Below are 20,966 nucleotides of genomic sequence, written 5' to 3'. Positions count from 1 at the left end.
ACTGCCACGAGACAAATTATTCTGGCCGTGATGAAAATTTATCAACAAGTCGCTGCAATATTGATCAATTCAGTACAAAAATTAATATTTGGCAAAGAGCCATATCCTATACCCAAAAGAGCCATATATTGCTCGCGAGCCATAGGTTCCCGACCACTGTTCTATAGGCTACATGCTGTATATGACTATAAGTTAACGTGCTGGGATCCGTTGATAGCATGTAAATTGCTTCGTATCCGGTACATCCGATAAATAGTTAAGTCAATTAGGATGAAAATATAGCGGTCATATAGGAATGTGGTATACTCTCAATTATGGGCTTTGCACTCGAAGCACACCATTATCACTCATCGGTGCGCGACGAAGAACATCATCATAGTTCATGGTTCCGCATCGGATATGCCGTAAGACGACCTTCGAATTATTATCAAGATAGAATTCTGGGGTACTTCTTCTGCTAAATGTACTTACGGCATGATTGAACCCTTCTATTTGAAGTCGATCCGAATCTCAAAGATGTGATTATAAAAATCTCGTTTATCATTTCCAATGTATGTATGGCAAAAGTCGATATGGAAGGTTGGCCACTATGGCCAGTTTATACGGATTCATGTCTATGTTATGTCATGTATAGAGGAGTAGGCCCTATCTGCTGCTGAGTTATTCTTCGTTAACTGGCGTATGATAGTCTATATACCTTTTCATGGAGCTGTAATATTGCTTTATGAAATCCACCGCGACCTCTATTTTCTTTGCTTCCGACCTCACATGCTTTCTTGGGTCACAGCTCAAGCGGTCTGGATGCATCACGCTCCCAATGCACTTATGACTGTTGCATCCAGTTTCCTGGGTATGGCAAGGCAAGAAAAGTTACTACTATATATAAGAGATCGGTGGCGACACACCCTAGCACAGTGGTTCTCGACCTTTTTTGGCTAACGGCACCGTGTAAACTACCGGGAGATTTGATAACACCGATAGACATACAGTTTCCTTGTTTCAATAGTTACCATTGTTTCATAAGTTTCCTTGTACAAAATAAAGTTTCATAAGTTTCCCTGTTTCATTAGTACCCCTGCTTCATTGGTTACCCTGTTTCGTTTCAAAAGTTTCCTCGTACAAAATAAAATTTCGTGAGTTTCATAAATTTTCTTTAATCATAAGTTTCCTAGTACAAAATTAAGGCATGACGGATGAATGTGCTACACTTCACTGTGCGACCCTGACGCGGCGTGATTATTAAAAGGAGTCTTGTAATCTGTTATTCAGGCAATTGTACTGACTATCGAATCAAGAGGTCACGGCAAAACCATCATGGTTTCGGCATCAGGAACGTAATATAAGTACCGAACAGTCCTTTTACGAATCATTACAGCTGGAGCTGGCGCATTACTGTTTATGATCACTGATCACTGATCAGTTACACCACAACATTTGTCTGTCACCAGCACCAAATTACCAATGAACGATACAGCGGGGATATTCGAGGATTGAATCACCTCACACTGTCTCGCACGGAACTATATGTTATGTAATTTAATTTCATCTACAGCCGATTTATCAAAGTCATCCCGACACGGGGAAAGTCTTCCCTTACCACTTTCGCTTTATGATGAAGCGTATCGTTAATTTGTTCTCCGGTCTCCCAGTTTTTAAGAGTGTGAAATGACGCGATTCCGTCCTTCAGATAATTCCCGTCTGTAGTCGATTTCTGACTAAAATTGCACCGAGTTAGACCGTGTGAAAGCGCATATAACGATCTTATTACAGGCAATTGATCGTGTAACCGATTGCATTTAATTTCCATTACGTACCCAGTAGTATGTTCTGTGAATTCTTCGATCGGAAATCGAACCCGCATGTCGGAGTCAGCAATTTTACCGGATAGCATTGAAGTTTGCTGTTCTTCGTTAACTGGCGTATGATTTCTATTTGGAAGCATGCTGGTCGATATGAGGCTAGTGCCATTGCACGTCGCCGACCCTCTGCTATGCATCGTTGAGTTGCTCCCTTTTCCTGCTGGGCAATGAGAAATTTGCATTCGTAAAGTAGGGTCTAAATACAACAGATATAGATATTTTACTCTGAAACCTGAGATACAATGCCTCAATGGCCCTTTAACAGGCTATGAAATACATTTGGTCAAAATATTCACATGCAAGCTCAGCATATAGGCATATTTTAGTGACTTCCGTGTTATCTTTGCCCTTCCCTTAACCTGCTCCGGCTTAGATCAAACATACTATTGTAGACCAAGCTAAACTGCAGATCCATTTCCTGCACCGCGTATGTAACGGCGTTAAATTCATCTTTTGGTCAACATTCTGTTAATATACGGATTTGTGCTGAAAACTATATTATGACGATGAGTTTCATGTAATTTTCCAAGGTAGATCTATAATACATTTCAATTTATCAATGTTGGAATTCACATTTATCAAACTGAGCTAACCGAATCTTTGTCATCAGAAGTAATTCCTTGATGGTCTCAAGATTTCACATTAGCTCCCGCTTATGTTATGTTTATTTCGCCAATTATTCAAGTATCTTTTATGTCTCACACACGCACACTACTGATTTAATTAAAGTATTGTACAATAGTACAAGAAATATCATGATCATAAACGTCATTATATTTTGCACTTTATGATAGGGTTACCATAATTTGGAAATCTGAAAAGAAGACACTTTTTCAAAATTTTAAAAGTTGCAAATTCGGAGGAAAATCCTGAAAAAAAGGTATATGGTAAATGGTAAATACAGTTATTTCCTTTACATTATCAGGTGGTTGACTAAAAAAATTGAATCTGGCCGTAAATTTGACCAAAATTCTCAAAAAAGAGGTAAAAAGGGCGTCCTCCGAGGACACTCTCAAAAAAGTTAAAAAAAAAAGAGGACAAATCCCCTTGAAATAGGACGTATGGTAACCCTATAGCTGCGCACAATACCCGACAACGCTTTGCAACAACTATTGAATCGATATTGGGGCTTGCTAGACATGTTACTATAGCTGAAAGACTATCTCATCCTAAAGATTGATTTTGTGGCGATGTCCTATGCTACTTTCTAAACGTCTCTGTTTAGGCAGTGTCTGGGCCTTTGCACGCCAAGACAATATGCTTATTGATATCAGCGACTCCCCATCGATGGAGTGCTGTTGCCATCGCCGAAGCCGGTTCAGCTAGTGTGTAATAGCGTTGTTGGTCATATACGAATAGCTTATTCTGAAACAACAACAATAATTCGAAACTGAAATCAATTTTAATATTTCAAAATACTTTATTTCGCGTATTTTCTAAACCTCAAATAAGATCGCCGGCCGCGATTGCGGTGCCCCCTGGTATAGCAAAAAACGAGCCAAGTTTGGTGTACAGACGTTAACCATTCTTGTGGCTATGGGAATGCAAAGTGATTTGATATGAACTGATTTTTGCTGTATTAATTTCCCATTCACAATTTCATTTAATTTTCAAGTTTTCGCGAATTCAGTAATTCTAATTCTAATCTAATTTGGAAAAAGCTGTGGAGCTCTAATTCTAATTCTAATCTAATTTCGAAAAAGCTGTAGAGGTCAAATTCTAATTCTAATCTAATTTTGAAAAACTGTATAGCTCTAGTTCTAATTCTAATCTAATTCTGAAAAAAACTGTGGAGCTCCAATTTTAATTCTAATCTAATTTAGAAAAGCTGAAAATCTTCTAGTCGTCCAAGTCGTAGGACAAATATCTTCAATAAGTTTTGTGTTTGCTGGGTCTGCACGACACCTAGATTGATCAAAGAGAATAGCAGACATGGCGGCGCTTGTAGAACAATGCAGTTTTCAAATACACATTGTCCTTCTGATCTACGCCTGGAAGTAAACTGCCTTGAGAGTTATATTCACAATTATAAATTCCAATCCAAAACACCGCCATAGCTATCCATGTTCTTGTTTGGGAAGTAGCTTCCTAACATCGCCGTAAAAATGTAGGTGTGCAGAGCAATATTATGTTACGCCGAATACTTTAGTTAGAAGTCAATCAATATGTGGATTTTCGGAATCAGCGCGATAATTACATTTGATCAATGATTATGGATTCTAAGCTATTTACGATGATTTTCGCTCTCATAAGTGAAGCTAGGCCCGTCTGTGCCTCATCTGTGCCTTACATCTCCTTTCGCGCGTTGTTTTCGAACAATAAATATAAAAATTCCGTAATTATCGGAATAATTTTTTTTTCAAAATCTAGTCAATCATAAACATCGATAAAAAAATACTAATAATCGTTAAAGGTTTGACAATTTTCCTTCACTCGTCCCTGACGACATGTGAGGTATTGCCTCCCCTAACCCCAAGTCAGGGACGCATCACACCCTGCAGTATATGAATGTACTACTACAGTCACGGCTCCACCTACGAATGTGGGCAGAAAATCATGGGGCACACTACGAATCCCATATATTAGTGCCACCCATACGTCACGAATTTTCAATAGTGACGTAACCGTTAATTGACTTATATGGCTCTTTTGGAGTCACAATTGAAAATATTGGGTAAATATGGCTCTTCAATCGAAAAAGATTCCCGAGCCCTGCTATAGATGCATCAGTTATATGATGTATGGTCAACGTCACGTAAATAATAAATAGCACTGGTTAACACATATTTTTAGGCAGACAAAGTAAGAGTGGTTTGGGGGGTTCTGAATGGCACTGATTCCGAATATGACCATAGTTTTTTCAAATTGGCTCTTGTTGTGGAGATAACCCATGGGCTATTTTAACCAAATTCTCCCATTTCGCGGTAATGACCAGATATAAAATCGGCTCAGTCGTACTATAAAGTTTAGAAAGTCAATCTGCTTGTTATTTTTACACACAGAAGACTCTTTTAAATCAACATGCAGCAGCAGCACTATATTTAGGGGTAATAGATTTATCATAGTTACAGGCTTTCACGAATATCATGTAGGCCTACATAAATAAACTCCAGTCATTTAAGCATTTACCTAGATACTCAAATAACGTGGCATTAATTCAATCATTTTTTCGTCAATCACCAATTGTAGATTTGAAATAATCAGCTGCAATATAATAATAATATTAATATATTTTGAAGCACAATTGTTTTTGTACGATGTTCGCCTGTAAGCTATTTAGTGCAGTTTCTCGAAAGGTTCCGGCAATGGTCTGCCATAATATGTTCAATTGTTCATCTCATCTGCCCTGATATTATTCTGTTGTTGTTCTGATGTCTTGGTGGAACATCACCCCTTGCTAATCAACAAGATGGTCAGGAAATATATAAAGATGACTTAACAGGAAGTGAACTTTTATGCTCATGCTTGTGCTCAAGTTTTCGATATGCAGATACGAATTGTCGGACCAACTGTTTGTAGTTGGGTGCTCTGTGATCATCCAAAAAGTTTTAATTACTACATCTTAGGAGAAATTACATGCAGTGAACTCCTTTTTAATGTGAAATTGGAATCTTTCATCGGTATTCGAATACACCAGCTACCAAATTTAAGCTTCTCGTTTGATAGGGTTACTAGGTATACCCACTTTGTTGACTCGGCGGACAATTATCCATTTACCAGTCAAAAGAAATCAGACGCATATGAGTATTGCAGTTAAGCCTTTGAAGGACAATTTTTTAGTTTTATACTACTCTTTATTCTTTGTAGAATGACCAATTGAATATGTATTTCCGTTGTGCAAGAGTACAATTTTTGGGTTTGACGAACTGCTTTTTTGACAAACAAATATTTCGCATTATGTCATGTTGATATTGATAGAATGACTTACAATGGCATGAGGGTTCTTCATAGTCAATTATCTATTTATGCACAGTATAAAATTAGAAAAAAGCTACGATTTTCTTCCTACCAAGTGAAATATTTAAGGGTAAATACAGTAATTTCAGGCTTTTGGAGGTATAAATATCTTCTGACAAAGAGCCAATCTGACAAAACTAATGTGATATTCGTAATCAGCAACCTCGAAAACCCCAGAAACGACTCTCAGATGTTCTGCCTAAAATATTCTTTTTTTATTTTGTCGACCAGTGAAGTCAATCAATGCACTTGGAATGTGCCATGTATAATGTACAGACCAGTGATGAGCGGATATTGATTTCTGAGAATCCGAATCCATCCAACAGCTCCAGTGTCTGAGGAAAAATCCGTCCGAATCCGAACAATCTCATCAAAATATCCATACGAATCCGAAAAATCCCGACCAGAATCCGAAAAATCCGAATAGAATAACTTTTCTGCAGAATGCCAATTGTGCAGCCGAGCTAAGATACATTTATGGCGTAGACTTTACAAAGGCCAAGCCTTGAGTTAGCCGATGTATATTTGCCTGGGCCTTTGACAGACCAACTTTAGAGTGCTACCAGTCCTATCACAAGGGGTACACAGTCCGTTTTGGTTGTTGAGCTGACGATTTTTTTTCTTTTGACTGGATATCAAAAGTCACGTCTGGTCAATCCATCCAAAAATATCCGAAGGAAAGTTACAACTATCCGAAAATATCCGAAACAAAATCAGCAATAAAATCCGAGTCCGATCCGACTGTCTCAAAATTGTGCAAAATCCGGTCCGAATCATATCCGAATCCGTCCAATGCTCATCACTGGTACAGACATGGATTGTGTAGGCATGTTATATTATATCATATGCCACGAAAAACACGATTACTCATGTCAATATATTTTCATATTTGTTGTTCAACAGGCACTATAAATCTATCTACTACCACAAGTACGCTTTAATTGTACTTCTTAAGTATACATACTGGAAATAAAACAATCAAATGTATGTGCAGCTGGCTGAATTGTAGGCAAATGTGAGCTTGCAACCGACTTTTTTTACGGTATAATTCGCAAATGATCGATATAAATCACTGTTCTACCTGGGCTGTTATTAAGAATAATATAGATATAGATAATATAGGTATCCCTCGATATCCCTCGTCCTGGCATCACCCTTCTTGGCAAATCGTTTAGGAAAGGCACCCTCTCGACTTATTTCTACAGTCCGACACGGGCGTTACTTCACAACAGGTTGCTTGAAATAATCAAGTCTTTAGATACGCCCGTCTAGCCACAAATAGCGCAGAGCTTTTTAGTCACGCTGTAGCTTATATGACGGCTACGACTGCGGTTCCAAACTATTTTATGTTGGCGGCGCCCTTTGGAAACTTCTCAACGCTCGCGGACCTTGATGAATTCAGAAGCTCGCAAAGTTAAAGGGCAACTTCGAAAATAGTATTACAAGATCCTGTTTTCACAAAATGCGCAATAATGAATCAATGTGGACGATGTGCATGTTGATTTGCACTCTTATACAATATAATAACATGGAGGTCTTCACAGCCTGTCTGCAGATTGAAATTATTCATAAAATCAGCTCAACTGAACTGATGTGATGTCTAATACCATTACAATTAATCGTTAAGCTTATAGTGAGCATCGGGCTCTGAGTTCCATTAGCGACTTTTAAGCCCTTCATGGACATGGAGATTATGAACGAGTGCTGACCATACATATAACGCAATGGCCAACTGCAATATTTCGAGCTTACACATACCGCACATTCGTTATTACTAACCAATATCGTAATACGCTCGTAAAGGTATAGGAAGTATATATTGCATAATTACTATAGGGAAAGTTTTTGTTGCACTAATTTTAATAGAAGTTGAAGTGAAAAGTTGCATTGATGATTTTTTTGTAATTATTAGGGTATGATATACTCGTTGTGTAACCGTTCCGTTGAATAACCTAACAGTTTAAGATTTGCAGGGTGTCTGCTTGTTACGTTTTTTTCTTTGCTATTCAATCGAACATGCATACACTTTCATGTTCTTTAGGCTTGAAACCTATACATGACAGCACTTCGTTGTCAGCTCCTGCAGATTTGTGCAGTTCGGTACTTTCCCATTTCACGGGCTGTGATGCGAGACAGCCGAAAATTATATTTCTGCCGGTAATCAACAAGAAAATAACGCAACGCGAAAATAATTTTGCCCAACATTCCAAACAGCAAAGCGATAAAGACCCAAAACAAAGCCCAAAGAAAAGTCGCATTTCCATGTATCACAGCCGGGAAATCGTTGGATATAGAACAGTGTTTCTCAACCCGCGGACTGATTTTCAATTCGCTGGAAATGAAGAATTTCATATGGGAATTAAAATAAATGCGATCATTGACATGAGTTATACTTTTAAACCTGTTATGCGCAATCTTATGTCGTTCTTTGAAATGCTTAACCTGAAACCTCATTACATTAATTCCGTGCTCGAGCGACGCGAACGATTTAGCCTGTTAAAAGGGTACCACATATTAAAAAAATGTCGTGAAGCACTCCTATCGAATTATGTAGCTGCTCGTTGCTCAAATGCTCATATATGAATTCATCCACAGCGTAGCATTCGTAGAAATCGGTTCATCGATCAGGGAGGTTAAGTTGATGAAAGCTGATTACTGTGAACTCGAATTACGCATCGGTATGCTAACAAAGAGACATTTCTGAGGAAAATAGAGCAGTGAATGCTTCATGAATAAAATCGTTTGCCTTCAGCATAGTAATCAGTACCATAGTTTATTCTGCTTTAACTGATGGCACTTGCGTGCTTATACCATGGACGAATGTGGCCAGCAACAAAATTGAAATGTCTCGAGACGCATTCAGCTCAAACACACTGCATTCGCTGACAAAATACCTAGCTAGAGATTTATTTTGATTGGTTTTGTACTCTCTGATCTCAAGACTGCTATAGCAGTATGTGCAGTGTTGAGTAGGCAAACTATAAGTATCATCGCATTACGGATAAAACAGAGTTGACGGGTGCGATTGAATTTAGTTGATGTGAAATGGGTGAAGATGTCTCGTTGTATCCTCAGCCCGGGCCCAGCTTTAACTGTTTGTTATAGAAAACTTTGTGTACCCTCGTCAGATCGACATATGTCAGATGCCGAAGTAGATTTGGGTTAGGATGCCCTTTTCCTTAAGTTCGGTAACTTGCCGGAGTTCATCCGGTCGATGTAGAATCGTGAAGAACCGCTTTTCGAGACGACGGACAATCCTGTGTACGATTCTTAACACATAGTCTAAAAACGAATTGTCTGAGTAATTATGAAGGTATATTTCCAATATAACGACACAAAAACCTTGTCAGTTTCGAAGATTTCCGAGTATAAAATGGTCATAAATTATGCAACATATAATAACAACATCATATTGTAATGTATAAATGCTGGTCTATGTTATGCGAGTAGGATTGCGCTTGGAAAATTCGTTGATTTCTTAATGCTTTATCTTTTTCGACATTCGTCGTGTTCGAGCTATGTTGTTAACCTCGAACGTCCTCAGAGTAATACCGAATATGTCTTCATGTAAACGCTTTGCCTCCTGAATAAAACGAACAGTCGAACTGTTTTACAGCAAAACTACATGGAACTTCAATAGGATGCAGAGCATAGTGCTTACTTTCAATTTGGCGACGTACTCCATCGCTGTTGCACTATCCATTTTGCCCGTGGACGCCATTACATCGATCAGCGATTTATTGACACAATCCGCCATGGTAACGTCACCACAGATATACACGTGGCCGTCTTTTTCCGCTAGCCATTTGTATGCCATATCGCTTATTCTCTCTTTCAGAATGTGTTGCACATATTGCTGCGGAAATAAGGAAAATGCGCTGATTGACGTCCCTCAGTTGTGATATGAGAAAAGGTTTCCTTAACGCTACATAGCTATCGGAAACATAGGGATCGAAATCGCAGAGAGCAACTTCCAAAATTTTACAATTGACACCATGTTATTCCGCTAAGCGTAACTTGACGTTATAATGAGATCACTGACGACATCCTTCCAAGAAAACGGGAAAATCGAGCATTGCTGCCAACATATTGGCCTATCATATGCTTGTATAGGTCGAGGAATTATATCTCAATCATACACATTGTCGTCTTCAAAAATGGCGACGATTGTATTAAGCTGACTTCTTCTGATATCCAACTAACATCAAACAAGAATACCAAGTGGATCAATATTTTATTTGGTGACGTTAAAAAGTCACTCGTTTTACTGAAAGGACAAAACATAACGATAAACAAACCAGCACTACGACAACAAACGTGCGATCGCTACCGCGTCCCTCAACATATTGGGCCCTGCAGCACCCGCGCCATACCATGTGCACTATACGAAGCACTCAAGGTGGTGAAGGATGAGCCATAAAGAAAAAACCACCGCCACACACATATTCATCGTAGTTAAGGGATGGTTGACATCGTTTTCACGAGTCAGTGGAAGTATAAGATGAAAGGTCAAAGGTCAGACAAGCACCGACGTAATTGGTTTCAAAACGTAGATTTTTTCGAGTGGTCGCGTGCTTTTTGCAGTTAATTGGAGGTCGCTAGTTTTGAAATTGCAATATGCATCTTTATTTCTAACGCATAACGAGTAATTATGCTACAAATAGCCGTAATCTTAAAATATATATTTAGTTTCCATGATACAGGGCATATTTCGCGCGTTATTTCATGACAACGCGATTCCTAAAAGTGATGCAATTTTTTCTCCTACTATATTCCACTCTTCAAATCCCATATTGTAAAAAATATTCAGTTTCTCTTAAATAACTGTTCAAGTAGAAGTGGAAGTGACAGAAACCTGCTTGAGCAATTCGACAAAGTAGAAATATACTTCGCTACTAACCACGTGTGCTGACCACCACATCTGCTCGGAGTAATAGAGGCTATAATACAACATGTTATATACCGTTTTTAGATCTATGCTGAGTTAAACTACTGGTCCGATAGAATTATTTATAATTGATCATAGTTCTCTCCGTATGTCGTAGTCATGAACTCTGACCATGACTCCGTATAGATACATTTAGTTTTTCACGTAAGCTGGAGGCGATAACGCGGAAGGAGCCCACAGAACTGATCTATGGCATATTGGAATTGAATTTCTACCTTAGGCTCTTCGGGATGCCTCGAGAAAGCCGTTTCATAGTGTGTGATAGCACCACACTTGATAGCGTGCTGAATTTCTTCTTTGTAAAGTTGGTCTTGTTGCGGATGTCGACATCCAAATAATAGCGCCATCCCGCCACATGCCGTGCCTGTATGTGAGAGAAGGAGATATCATAGACCGTATACGCAATCGATATAGAAAACTAGCAATAAATTTAACCTTTCTTTATTTCGTATTCTCGTTGCTGCCAGAAACTTCGAAACGGTGCGATTCCAGTGCCCGGGCCAATCAAAAGAATTGGTTTCATCGGGTCGCCTGGAGGGCGGAAATCTTTGGCGCTGAATATGAGTAGTGAAATCAAAAGTTACAAAAAGATGCAAGGTTACAAGGTCCCGTCGACATATACATGTCTGTTACAATGCAGTAGACCTCGTGTCTTGTCGATAAAGTGATGTACTCACCGCTGGATAAAACAATATATGTGGTCGCCATACGATGCTGTATTCAGGTATGTGGAACATACACCGTGATGTATTGGTCCTTTACCACCTTAGGAACAAGCCAAGGATTGATTTGACTGCTATAGTGATACAAATTAATGCGTGAACCTTACCTTGGGTATTAAAATTGACGACCGCTACAGTCAGGTGGATTTGCCTCGGATGCAATGAAGCGGAACTGCTGATGGAGTAATAGCGACATTGCAACGGAGGCAATTGACTTAATAGCAGCGAAGCTTCAATTTCGACGGATGGGTAATCCTCCAGGACCTCGGGTATGTTTGGCGAGTAATGGAATTTGTATTCCTCGTATTTTCACTTTCCCTGTTGAATACATTTTGTTTATCACCAGTTCGGATGGCCAGAGTTGAGTTTTAACGACAGGTTCCTCTATTCTATTTCTTGGCCATCGATCTTGTCAGTTATCTACAGTTGATGCGGGTAAACGGCGAACCTTGTTTCGATTTCGGCTCCAGAGATTGCTGCTACCTCATTCACGAGTAATACCCATTACTATATTGTTTTTCAAATATAATGCTTATGCTTAAGAGCGGGAAACCTCAATTTATTAGGCAGCAGGGTAGTAATAATAGCGTTCTATATGAAACCTTAGTACCAACCTCGGCAAGTTCCAGTAGCCTTGATTTCTCTTCTTGGTTTGTCGCAAAGTCCGCGAAAAGTTTCAGCAACAATGGTGTCGGGCAAGAGTTGATGTCCAGATACCTTTCGAATGCGCATCGAAGTGTGCATACTGGAAGGCGCTTGTCAACGACCCACTTACTGGTGGTCCCTAAACGCAGTGCAAATTAAAGATTAGAAATACTTGGATAATACCAATATACCATTTCAATGTTATGAAAATCTTCCACGTTCTCACTACATACTCCAACTATCGTGGTAGCTTTTCGTATATCATCGTGAGTTTCGTTTAAAACTATTGTTGAATTTATTTTGACCTTGCCATTTAAGAGTTTCAAAATGTCTGATGTACCATAGAGTATCTCAAACATGGCCTCTCTGCGAATATAATTATCGACGGCAGTCGATGAACATAGGCTGTATCAATTCCACTGCCAACTGCCATAACTCAGCACGGAACGCCGAAAAACAGTAACTGATTAAACAAATACATAAGAAAACTTAACGAAAACATAAAAGTATGCACAATGATCTACCCTAATGAGGTGTTTCTCTGCTCACCAATTTGCAGTTGTATCAGCGTGTCTTCGTCGATATCATCCGACAATCTCTCGAGCACCCCTAAATTACAGCAGATAAAGTTGATCATATTGATGTCAGACCATACCTGTATAGGTACTTTACTTTGTTACTTGGCTATTACTAGGGTTACCACACGTCCTCTTTTAAGAGGATTAGTCCTCTCTTTTGACTTTTTTGAAAGTGTCCTCGGAGGACGCCCAAATGTCCTATTTTTTAAAAATTTTGGTTAGATGTAGGTGCAAATTGGATTCAGATATAGGAAATCAGCACTCAAGCAACGGACCGGCGGGTCATTAGGGAGTTGAGCCAGAAAGTTTACCTTTTTTTCGTCAACCAACGGAAAACCTGATAGAAATTGCGTATTTCATGAGTTAAGCCGGAAAGTTGAGCTTTTTTTTAGTCAACCAACTATAAACTCGGAGTATATTCACCAATTCTTCCGGACTTTTGTCCGGTATTGTAAGTCTGAAAATTTTGAAGATGTGACCTCTTTTCAGATTTCCAAAATATGGCAAACCTACTATAACACTATTACATGAATCTGACGTTGTTGGATGTAAGAATGTTACAAAAATGTACATATGTAATGTACAAACAATTATCCTTATATTTAAAAGTTGATAAATTGAATACTAATGGCAAGATACACAGAAGTTATCAGCGACAAACTACTTATACTCTTTCAAAATACTCAATACATTATTTTATTAGGATATTACCTTCATCTACTTCAACCTTACTGTTGGAGGTTTATATGGGCTCCTCCTTGCCATCTCATCCGTGTTAGCGGCTTCTTATAAAAGCCTATAAGTGGGCCGTTCTAAAAGTCGGCAGCTACGGAATTAAAATGAAGAAAATTGGCCTGGTATGACCATAGTAGTCGACACACACCATGAATACCTCGAAACAAACAGACAAACATTTCTACGCTAACAGTTTTTCGAAGTTAAATAACTTATTGCCTACATTTTAAACAGGGGTGCATTTAAAACAAAAAACAATTTAAACAAACATGGTTAAAACAAAGCCCGAATTTCAAACATTTTTTTTATTGTTTTTTTTACGTTTTGTTTAAAGACATGACGTCACGGGTATTCAATTGCGGCGTTATAGTGGATTGACTTTGACAATTGAAAATATAGGGTTAAAATAGCTCCTTTGACGAAATGTATGTACTATTGCTGTTGAACAGACTATTTTGAAGGATCCAACCATCCCACATCGATATACGTCGGTTATATCGGGTGGTAATTGTCCGCAGGCTCATACAACATTTTTTTGTAAAGTGTTTACACAGTTATGGTATAATTTCACAACTTGAAAAAAAATTGATTTTTTTAAACGCCCTTTTTAAAACGCTGTTTAAAACATGCCGCGTGTTTTACATGCAACCATGCTTTTAAGATTTCCCCACGTAGAAAATAACATCTAGACCAGTGGTTCTCAACTTCTCAACCTGCGGGGTGCGGAAGGCTCTCAGGGGGAGCGCAAGAAATTGACCAAGTCTGCATGAATTCTGACTAAACATGTGTTTCACAACCATTCTGAGAATACGATTGGAGATGAAACTTATTTCGTATTCAAGAGAGCTCGCCAAATTCAAACTCCAGCAGTCGCACTCAACGGAGTAAAGATTGATTTCAACTACATTTGAGCAATTTTTTTATATTCTTTGAAAATCTGGAGTAATTGCCACGTGTAAGTCATTCATTACTTCATAGCTTTGGCAGTAGCCTAAAGCTCGGTGCGCTGGGTAGCTGTTGTTAATAGCTGGCGAACTGCACTGCATTCCAAAGTTGATCAAATTTAGCATGGCAGTATACAGAACGACGCCGTGCTATCTGTAGTCACTGCCATCATTAGGATTAGTCTCAGTGCAATCTACCTTTGAAATAAATCGATGTCCTGGTCAATGTGTTTTGCTTTTTTAAAACAAGTTTGGGGAAAAGACCCAAAAATTGGAATGCGGATTCAAACGTGGCGTACGACGTACCATATACTATTAGATCAGGGATGGGCAACCTGCTGTCGTAGAAGGTAATTTGTGCGGTCATCGAATCCTAACTCAATTAGTATGTGTTGGCATCCGTCGACATGGAAATGGAAATTACGAATTCACTCCAAAATTTTTGGGTGATTTTAATTAATCTTGAAATTTTCTTCGCGCTCCGCGCACTTCAACGTGACTTTATTTTTCGATTTTAATATGGTAGCGCCCTTCTCAATCTGAGCCGGAATTGTAATCGTGTGCTCATCACGAAAGAAATTTGTTTATGGTACATTTGGGCAATTTTAATATATTTCCACTACCCATACAATCGACAATCCTGATCGGGGGTCAAGAAATACCAGCATGCAACAAAGTGACTAATAACAATTGGCCCATCCGAAGATGAACTATCCTTTATAACTTGCCCTGAATTTTCGAAAGCACTCCCTCCATGAACCCTACTGGTGAATCTGATCACATGGGCTGAGAAAGGATAAATATTTGATAGTAATATGTGATACTGCTACTATTAATCACGGAATTCATTCGTGAATCTGAAAGATTTTCGCGGGGCACTATGAAATCCCAGCATCTATTCATACACGATTTCGGTGCGTACAATAGACCTTTGTGAAAAGTATAATAGTCCGGAGTTCACCGGGAATGGATATGGACAGTTTAACAACGGTATTTTGCCTCCAATTAGTTGATTACGGCTATGCCCTGGAATGCGGCCCTAGGCTACATGAGTAATCGAAATGCGGCCGTGATTAGCGAAAAGGTTGCCTACCTCTGTATTAGATGATGTGCTCTTTTTGACATGACGTTAAGTGCGGGCGGAGGGGTGTCAGCGGGGGCGAAACTTTTTTGACCATCGCCAAGGGGGGAGCATGTCCAAAAAGTTTGAGAACCAGTGTTCTAGACCGATTGGCATCACTTTCTCGAGTAAATTTGCCATGGCAGATGACAGATGCATATCCTTTATGATGGCAAAAATTTGCATCTATTCTATACCCATTAACCCAGTGGTTCCCAACCTTTTTCGACTCATCGTCCAGCTCCAGCTCCAGCTCCACACCGATCATCGCCCCCCAAATATTGTGAACCGAAAAACAGCACTTTGTCATCCCCCCTCGAAAAAAAAACGTTGGTATTTGGCCCCATGGGGTGATAAACCAAACCCCAGACCCCCCTCAGCCAGTGGGCTTTTTGTCGCTACATATCAGCTATACCCTATTTCATGTACTGTTTGGTGGGTGGCCATATTTCACCTAAACGCGCCAAGCGCGACAAATTTATATAATTCATGCCTGAATCGGTCAATATGGTCGATGTGGTATGTTGGAAAAGGTAGGACCCCTAAATAATAATTAAACATATTCGGGCGGAATCGTTGTTATATTGACTTCTTTACATGATACTATTTCGTAACCTCCTATATCTGTTATGTCAGAAGATATGGAAATGGTCAAAACGTACCAAACTAAAAGACGCACATATTGGTATTTATTTACTGGCAAATAATTTTTTCCTTGCGGGATGTCATTTGTCCTGTAGGGTTAAGGTCGCCAGGACAGGAACATTCGACGCCAGCAATTGAGGCGCCTATGGACAATTAAAAATATATGTATATATACATATATCGAAGTTTTCGGTCAACACAAGGGCATTCCTTTTCGGCCAAGGTCTTCTCGCTGCTGATCGTTCTGGCACACTTCTCGGAGTCGTATGTTACATGGCCTCTACCTTCGTATGTCGTGGCGCAGTAATGGCTGACGCCAAAGTCTCACATTTCCATAAATCATGCGTATTTTTGTTGGGTGACGGGGACCCCAACAGCAGGATACATGGAAATATTAAATCGCGCAGAGCGCGAATAATTTTTGAAAAAGTCGTGTGAATTTCTAAAAAATTACTCTATCATTCATGTTAATTCACGAAATAATTTTGAGCTTCCTTCGATTTCGGTCCTCCCACCCCCAATTGGGGCTTTGGGGTGTGGTAGTTACGGTCCCGACTCCAATGTAGCCCTTTTAACGCACCATCGCCCCCCTATCGCCCCCTTCGTCCATTTTCGCCCCCTATCTTCCCCTTCGTTATTTTCGCCCCCCTAGACCGCCAAATCGCCCCCTGGGGGCGATATCGCCCACGTTGGGAACCACTGCATTAACCTCTCTGCGTTGTCACGAAGATGTATCTTACGTCAAGTTTTATTCAGAAATTAGCAACAAGTACTATACTATGATCGCCCCCTAACAAATATGTGTGTGTTATCGGTAGAGCAAAGAAAGCATACTCTTCGGCAAATCTAGTAATAAGTCAGTTACCTATATATTCACAATAGGCAACAATAGAAGTATATCCGGGGAGTAAGTAGGATTGCATTTAAAACAAATGGTTGTTTATAATTATGCTATAATTTTGTAAATACTTTCAAAAAACATGTTGCATGTTGTACGATTACCTCCCGATATAGCCGACGTATACGATATAGGATGGTTGAAACCCACCAAATAGTCGGTGGAACAGCTATAGCACGTAGATATTTCGTAAAAGAAGCTATATTTACCCTATATTTTCCATTGTCAATGCAAATCCACTATGAAATTACAATTGAATATTCGTGACGGCATGGCATGTTTTAAACAATGGTCTTGTTTCAAACATGCTTGTTTTAAGTTGATTTTCGCTTTCAATGCAACGTTACGTGTAAGTGTATTGTAATACAGAAATGAAGTAAAGCATTCTTCGACCGTGATCGAGTCGGGTCAGGATATTGCGATATATTAACCGGATATTGAAAATTCATAACGCTTGTAATTTCATATCACCCTGAACGTTAGCCTAAACCAGCGTTTAAAGACAGCGAATCTATGTAGACCCGCTTTCGTCTGAGATAGACAATGAAATATACATACGATTAACGAGTTCCGGTTGATTACGCGGACATATGCAAAGATGGTCACCAGGTAGATACTGAATTTCACTGCTTTCCGGACAATCAAGTTCTACGAGAAGGGTAGTACGCCTGGAAAATTTGATTTCATTAGGGCAGGGATCGGGAACCTTTTTCGACAGAAGAGTGATATTGGCGCGGTATTTTCAAATGTAACTCCCAAAGAGCCATACCTGTCAATCAACTGCTACGTCACAACTGAAAATTCGCGACGTGATGGTAGTACTAATAGATGGAACTCGTAGTGTGCACCATATTTTATCTGTTCACATGCGTAGGTGGAGCTAAACGTGGTCACTACAGCAGTACATACCTTGAAACCTTCAATGATTGATACTTTCTATTGATGTTTATGAATGACCAGATTTTGAACATTTTTATTCACAAAATCCCGGAATTTTCATATATATTGTTCGAAAATAATGCCCGAAAGGGGAGCTAAGGTACAGGTGAACCACAGACGGGTCAAGCGCAACTAATCGTAAATAGCTTAGAACAGTGGTTATCAAACTTTTTTAGACACGCACCCTTTTATGATAGTTAAAATTTCGCGCGCCCCTTATAGTCACATCACAAAATGCTAGCAATCCGAACGGATTGTTTGATGGCATGGAAGGTTATGGCTGTTGATGGGATGATTCTGAAATATGAAATTCGGACTATACACAGAACTGAACTGAAGTTACATCGGGGATAAATCGCTCGGAACGCGCGGTAAATTTCTCAGTTGACCGCAGCTTCGCGTCCCCCTTCAGATGCTTTCACGCCCGCCAGTTCGAGCACCACTGGCTTAGAATTTATAATCACTGATAATAAACGAATGTAATTGTAACACTGATTCAGAAAATCTAAATATTGATCGACCTCTCAAATATTCGGCGTAACATATCGTTGTTAAACACCTACATTTTAACGGCGGTACTAGAAAGCTATACTTACCAATCAAGAACATGGATACTGTCAGCTATGGCATTGTTTCTAATTTGAATTTTTAATTGTGAATGCAACTTCCAAGGCGGTTCATTTCTAGGGGTATAGTTCAGGAAGAAAATGTGTATTTTGAAACTGCATTGTCATACAAGCGTCGCCATGTCTGCTTTTCTCTTTGATCGTTCAAGGCATCATGCAATTCAAGATTTCGAGACGCGCGATGTTGGGTAGACCGAATTCGCTAGTGATATTAGTCGCCGGCAAGACAGCAATTTAAATTTGAGGATTTTGAAAAGGGGGATATGCGTCCCTAACCATGAATATACCACTTGTACCCAAAAGAGCCATATATATCTCTCAAGCCATAGGTTCCCGATGACTGCATTAGGGGGAGAGTGTTGATACTCATAACCATGTATCGAGATTCGGGATTCTGAAACAATATAATAACTTTGAAATTATCTTAGTCGTACCTCAAGTACTTCACATACATGTTAGCTTGGACCAGCTAGCCTTTGTCGATTACTCTCGGCGGAATTTAAATTACTCGATTTAATATAGTTTACAATGCAGTTTCAAAAAGGCATGGACACCCATTCGCCTATGTAGTCATTATGATCACCCGGATTTCTTTGACTGTAGGTTTGTGGTTTTGTTCATCGTGCAGACAGATATCTTTTTCTTGTGGAATTTCGAAAGACCTGCGAAGGAGATGGAATTTATCTTTATAAATGAATAATACCACAAGCTCCGGGGTTACGATGTTGAATGCCACCCCTTTACACTATTGAATTTTATACTGACGACATATTTGGTTTTACAGCAATTTTAGAGATCTATACTCTTAAAATTATCAGTATAGGCCAGAGGTCTCAAACTCAAATGTGCGTGCGGGCCATTTTTCCAGTTCTGACGACGCCGCGGGCCGCAGCATTTATAGGGGTATTCTATGTCTTTCCAAGTAGGCCTTATTTGGCGGGGATGAATTTTCCTATTGAAAGTGAACCGATTCAACAGACTCACAGTAAACAAATATCGTCAAAATGTGATTGACGTTTGTATCAATTTAGGCCTGGCACGAAAAGAATCATCACATTTATAACTATTTGAATAGAATTGTTGTTGTACTTGATAAATATTAACTATAGGATATAGCCACCATAAAAGCTATCAGGTAATAATTTTCAGCTACTATGAATATTTTGAATCCAACAGACTGGTGATAGAGACTGATCTGATATGAAAACATTTTTAAGTTGAGTATTGTAATTCCAATCGAGGATTCGGGTATATTTCTGATAAGTAGGCTATTAATCTCATGGCCAAATATCTTCAAATATAGGAGCAGAAAAAAATACAATTATAGTATAAATATATTAATGAATAAATCCTAGTGATTGAAGTATCGGAACGCCGAACGACCCATTGCTGTTACATCGTTGGAGCGTACCACTATACGGTACTCGGTACCTTTAAGGGGCCTTAATAACATGGTTTAGGGACCAAAGATGTAACTAACATATTGCCAATGGTTGCCATAACTATACTTGCTTAGTTGGCGAAATACCAAGATGCAACCTTCTGATCTATACTATTCTCCTGATACGCGATTAGTTTATTGCGTCCATGGTTCTAACAAATTTACGGCATTCTGAGTCACTTCAAATCCACTCGAGTCATTTTCATTTTGCCATCGAGTTAGCCAGAGTCTGAGTAATTCTAAGAAAGGTCGCGTCCAAGTCCAACTCACAAATTTCAGTCTAGAATCGTCTAAGGCAAGGGTCCGGCTTTGTCATCATGAATTAGAAATGTGGCGAAATAGTGAATGTTCCACTGCATGGTACCGTTTGCAATTGATGTGATAGTGAAGTTTGATGAATAGTTTAAGGCTTTCGGAGCAATTTAAGAGGGAATTTTCACTTTATAACCTGGACAGATATATGTGACACTTATATTTTGTCAAATTAATAAAAATCTAAAATGTCGTCGCGGGCCGCACAAAATGCTCTGGCGGGCTGCATGCGGCCCGCGGGCCGCGTGTTTGAGACCTCTGGTATAGGCTATCCCCTCAATTGGTTATTGCACGTATTCTCTTCGGTTAAGTCACCTTGAAGTATATCAGATTCCGCATTGCCAACGTCAGATGTGATTCGAAATTTTTCTGGACTCCAACTAATTTCCTGCCCCATCGCCGATTTATTCGCGGCACCCGATGATACGTCTTCATGGATTGAAAATCTTTGACAAGCCATCTGGAGAGGAAAACTATCTCGGGTTACCATATCTTCGTAACATCAATTCCGGACGCTTTTTAGCGCCCACTAGCGGAGGTATTACCACATGGTGGATCAATATGACGTCACATCAGCAAAGCTTTGTCTATCGACTA

At 39.4% G+C, this 20,966-nt stretch overlaps 1 protein-coding gene and 1 pseudogene across 4 annotated transcripts in view; both read right to left on the bottom strand.

Annotated features, from left to right (window-relative positions):
- The window catches only part of LOC145449407 (nitric oxide synthase 1-like), a 31,830-nt gene extending 25,747 nt beyond the window's left edge, over nt 1-6,083 (bottom strand). The window contains exons 1-4 of one of the 3 annotated variants that reach the window (XM_080327760.1): nt 2,092-6,083; nt 1,815-2,019; nt 1,598-1,715; nt 698-846 (exon numbers count right to left, since the gene is read on the bottom strand). In XM_080327760.1, the coding sequence (XP_080183886.1) occupies nt 698-846; nt 1,598-1,715; nt 1,815-1,996 (449 nt within the window). In that variant the 5' untranslated portion in view covers nt 1,997-2,019; nt 2,092-6,083. Of the gene's footprint in view, nt 1-697; nt 847-1,597; nt 1,716-1,814 lie in introns of all 3 variants that reach the window. The other 2 variants (XM_080327761.1, XM_080327759.1) reach the window with 2 other exon arrangements.
- Nucleotides 6,084-9,105: 3,022 nt separating this feature from the next.
- The window catches only part of LOC145449416 (nitric oxide synthase 1-like), a 38,278-nt pseudogene continuing 26,417 nt past the window's right edge, over nt 9,106-20,966 (bottom strand). Inside the window, exons 18-28 of the transcript XR_013918251.1 lie at nt 20,685-20,829; nt 19,200-19,278; nt 17,610-17,719; nt 12,681-12,740; nt 12,101-12,270; nt 11,594-11,804; nt 11,442-11,529; nt 11,200-11,318; nt 10,980-11,128; nt 9,478-9,672; nt 9,106-9,399 (exon numbers count right to left, since the gene is read on the bottom strand). The product of XR_013918251.1 is annotated as a nitric oxide synthase 1-like (transcript). The remainder of the gene's footprint in view (nt 9,400-9,477; nt 9,673-10,979; nt 11,129-11,199; nt 11,319-11,441; nt 11,530-11,593; nt 11,805-12,100; nt 12,271-12,680; nt 12,741-17,609; nt 17,720-19,199; nt 19,279-20,684; nt 20,830-20,966) is intronic.

Source organism: Botryllus schlosseri, chromosome 11 (genome assembly GCF_051294905.1).
Source record: "Botryllus schlosseri isolate E-star chromosome 11, Bs_hap1, whole genome shotgun sequence".
Taxonomy (NCBI): domain Eukaryota; kingdom Metazoa; phylum Chordata; class Ascidiacea; order Stolidobranchia; family Styelidae; genus Botryllus; species Botryllus schlosseri.
This window is presented reverse-complemented; position numbering and strand designations above follow the sequence as displayed.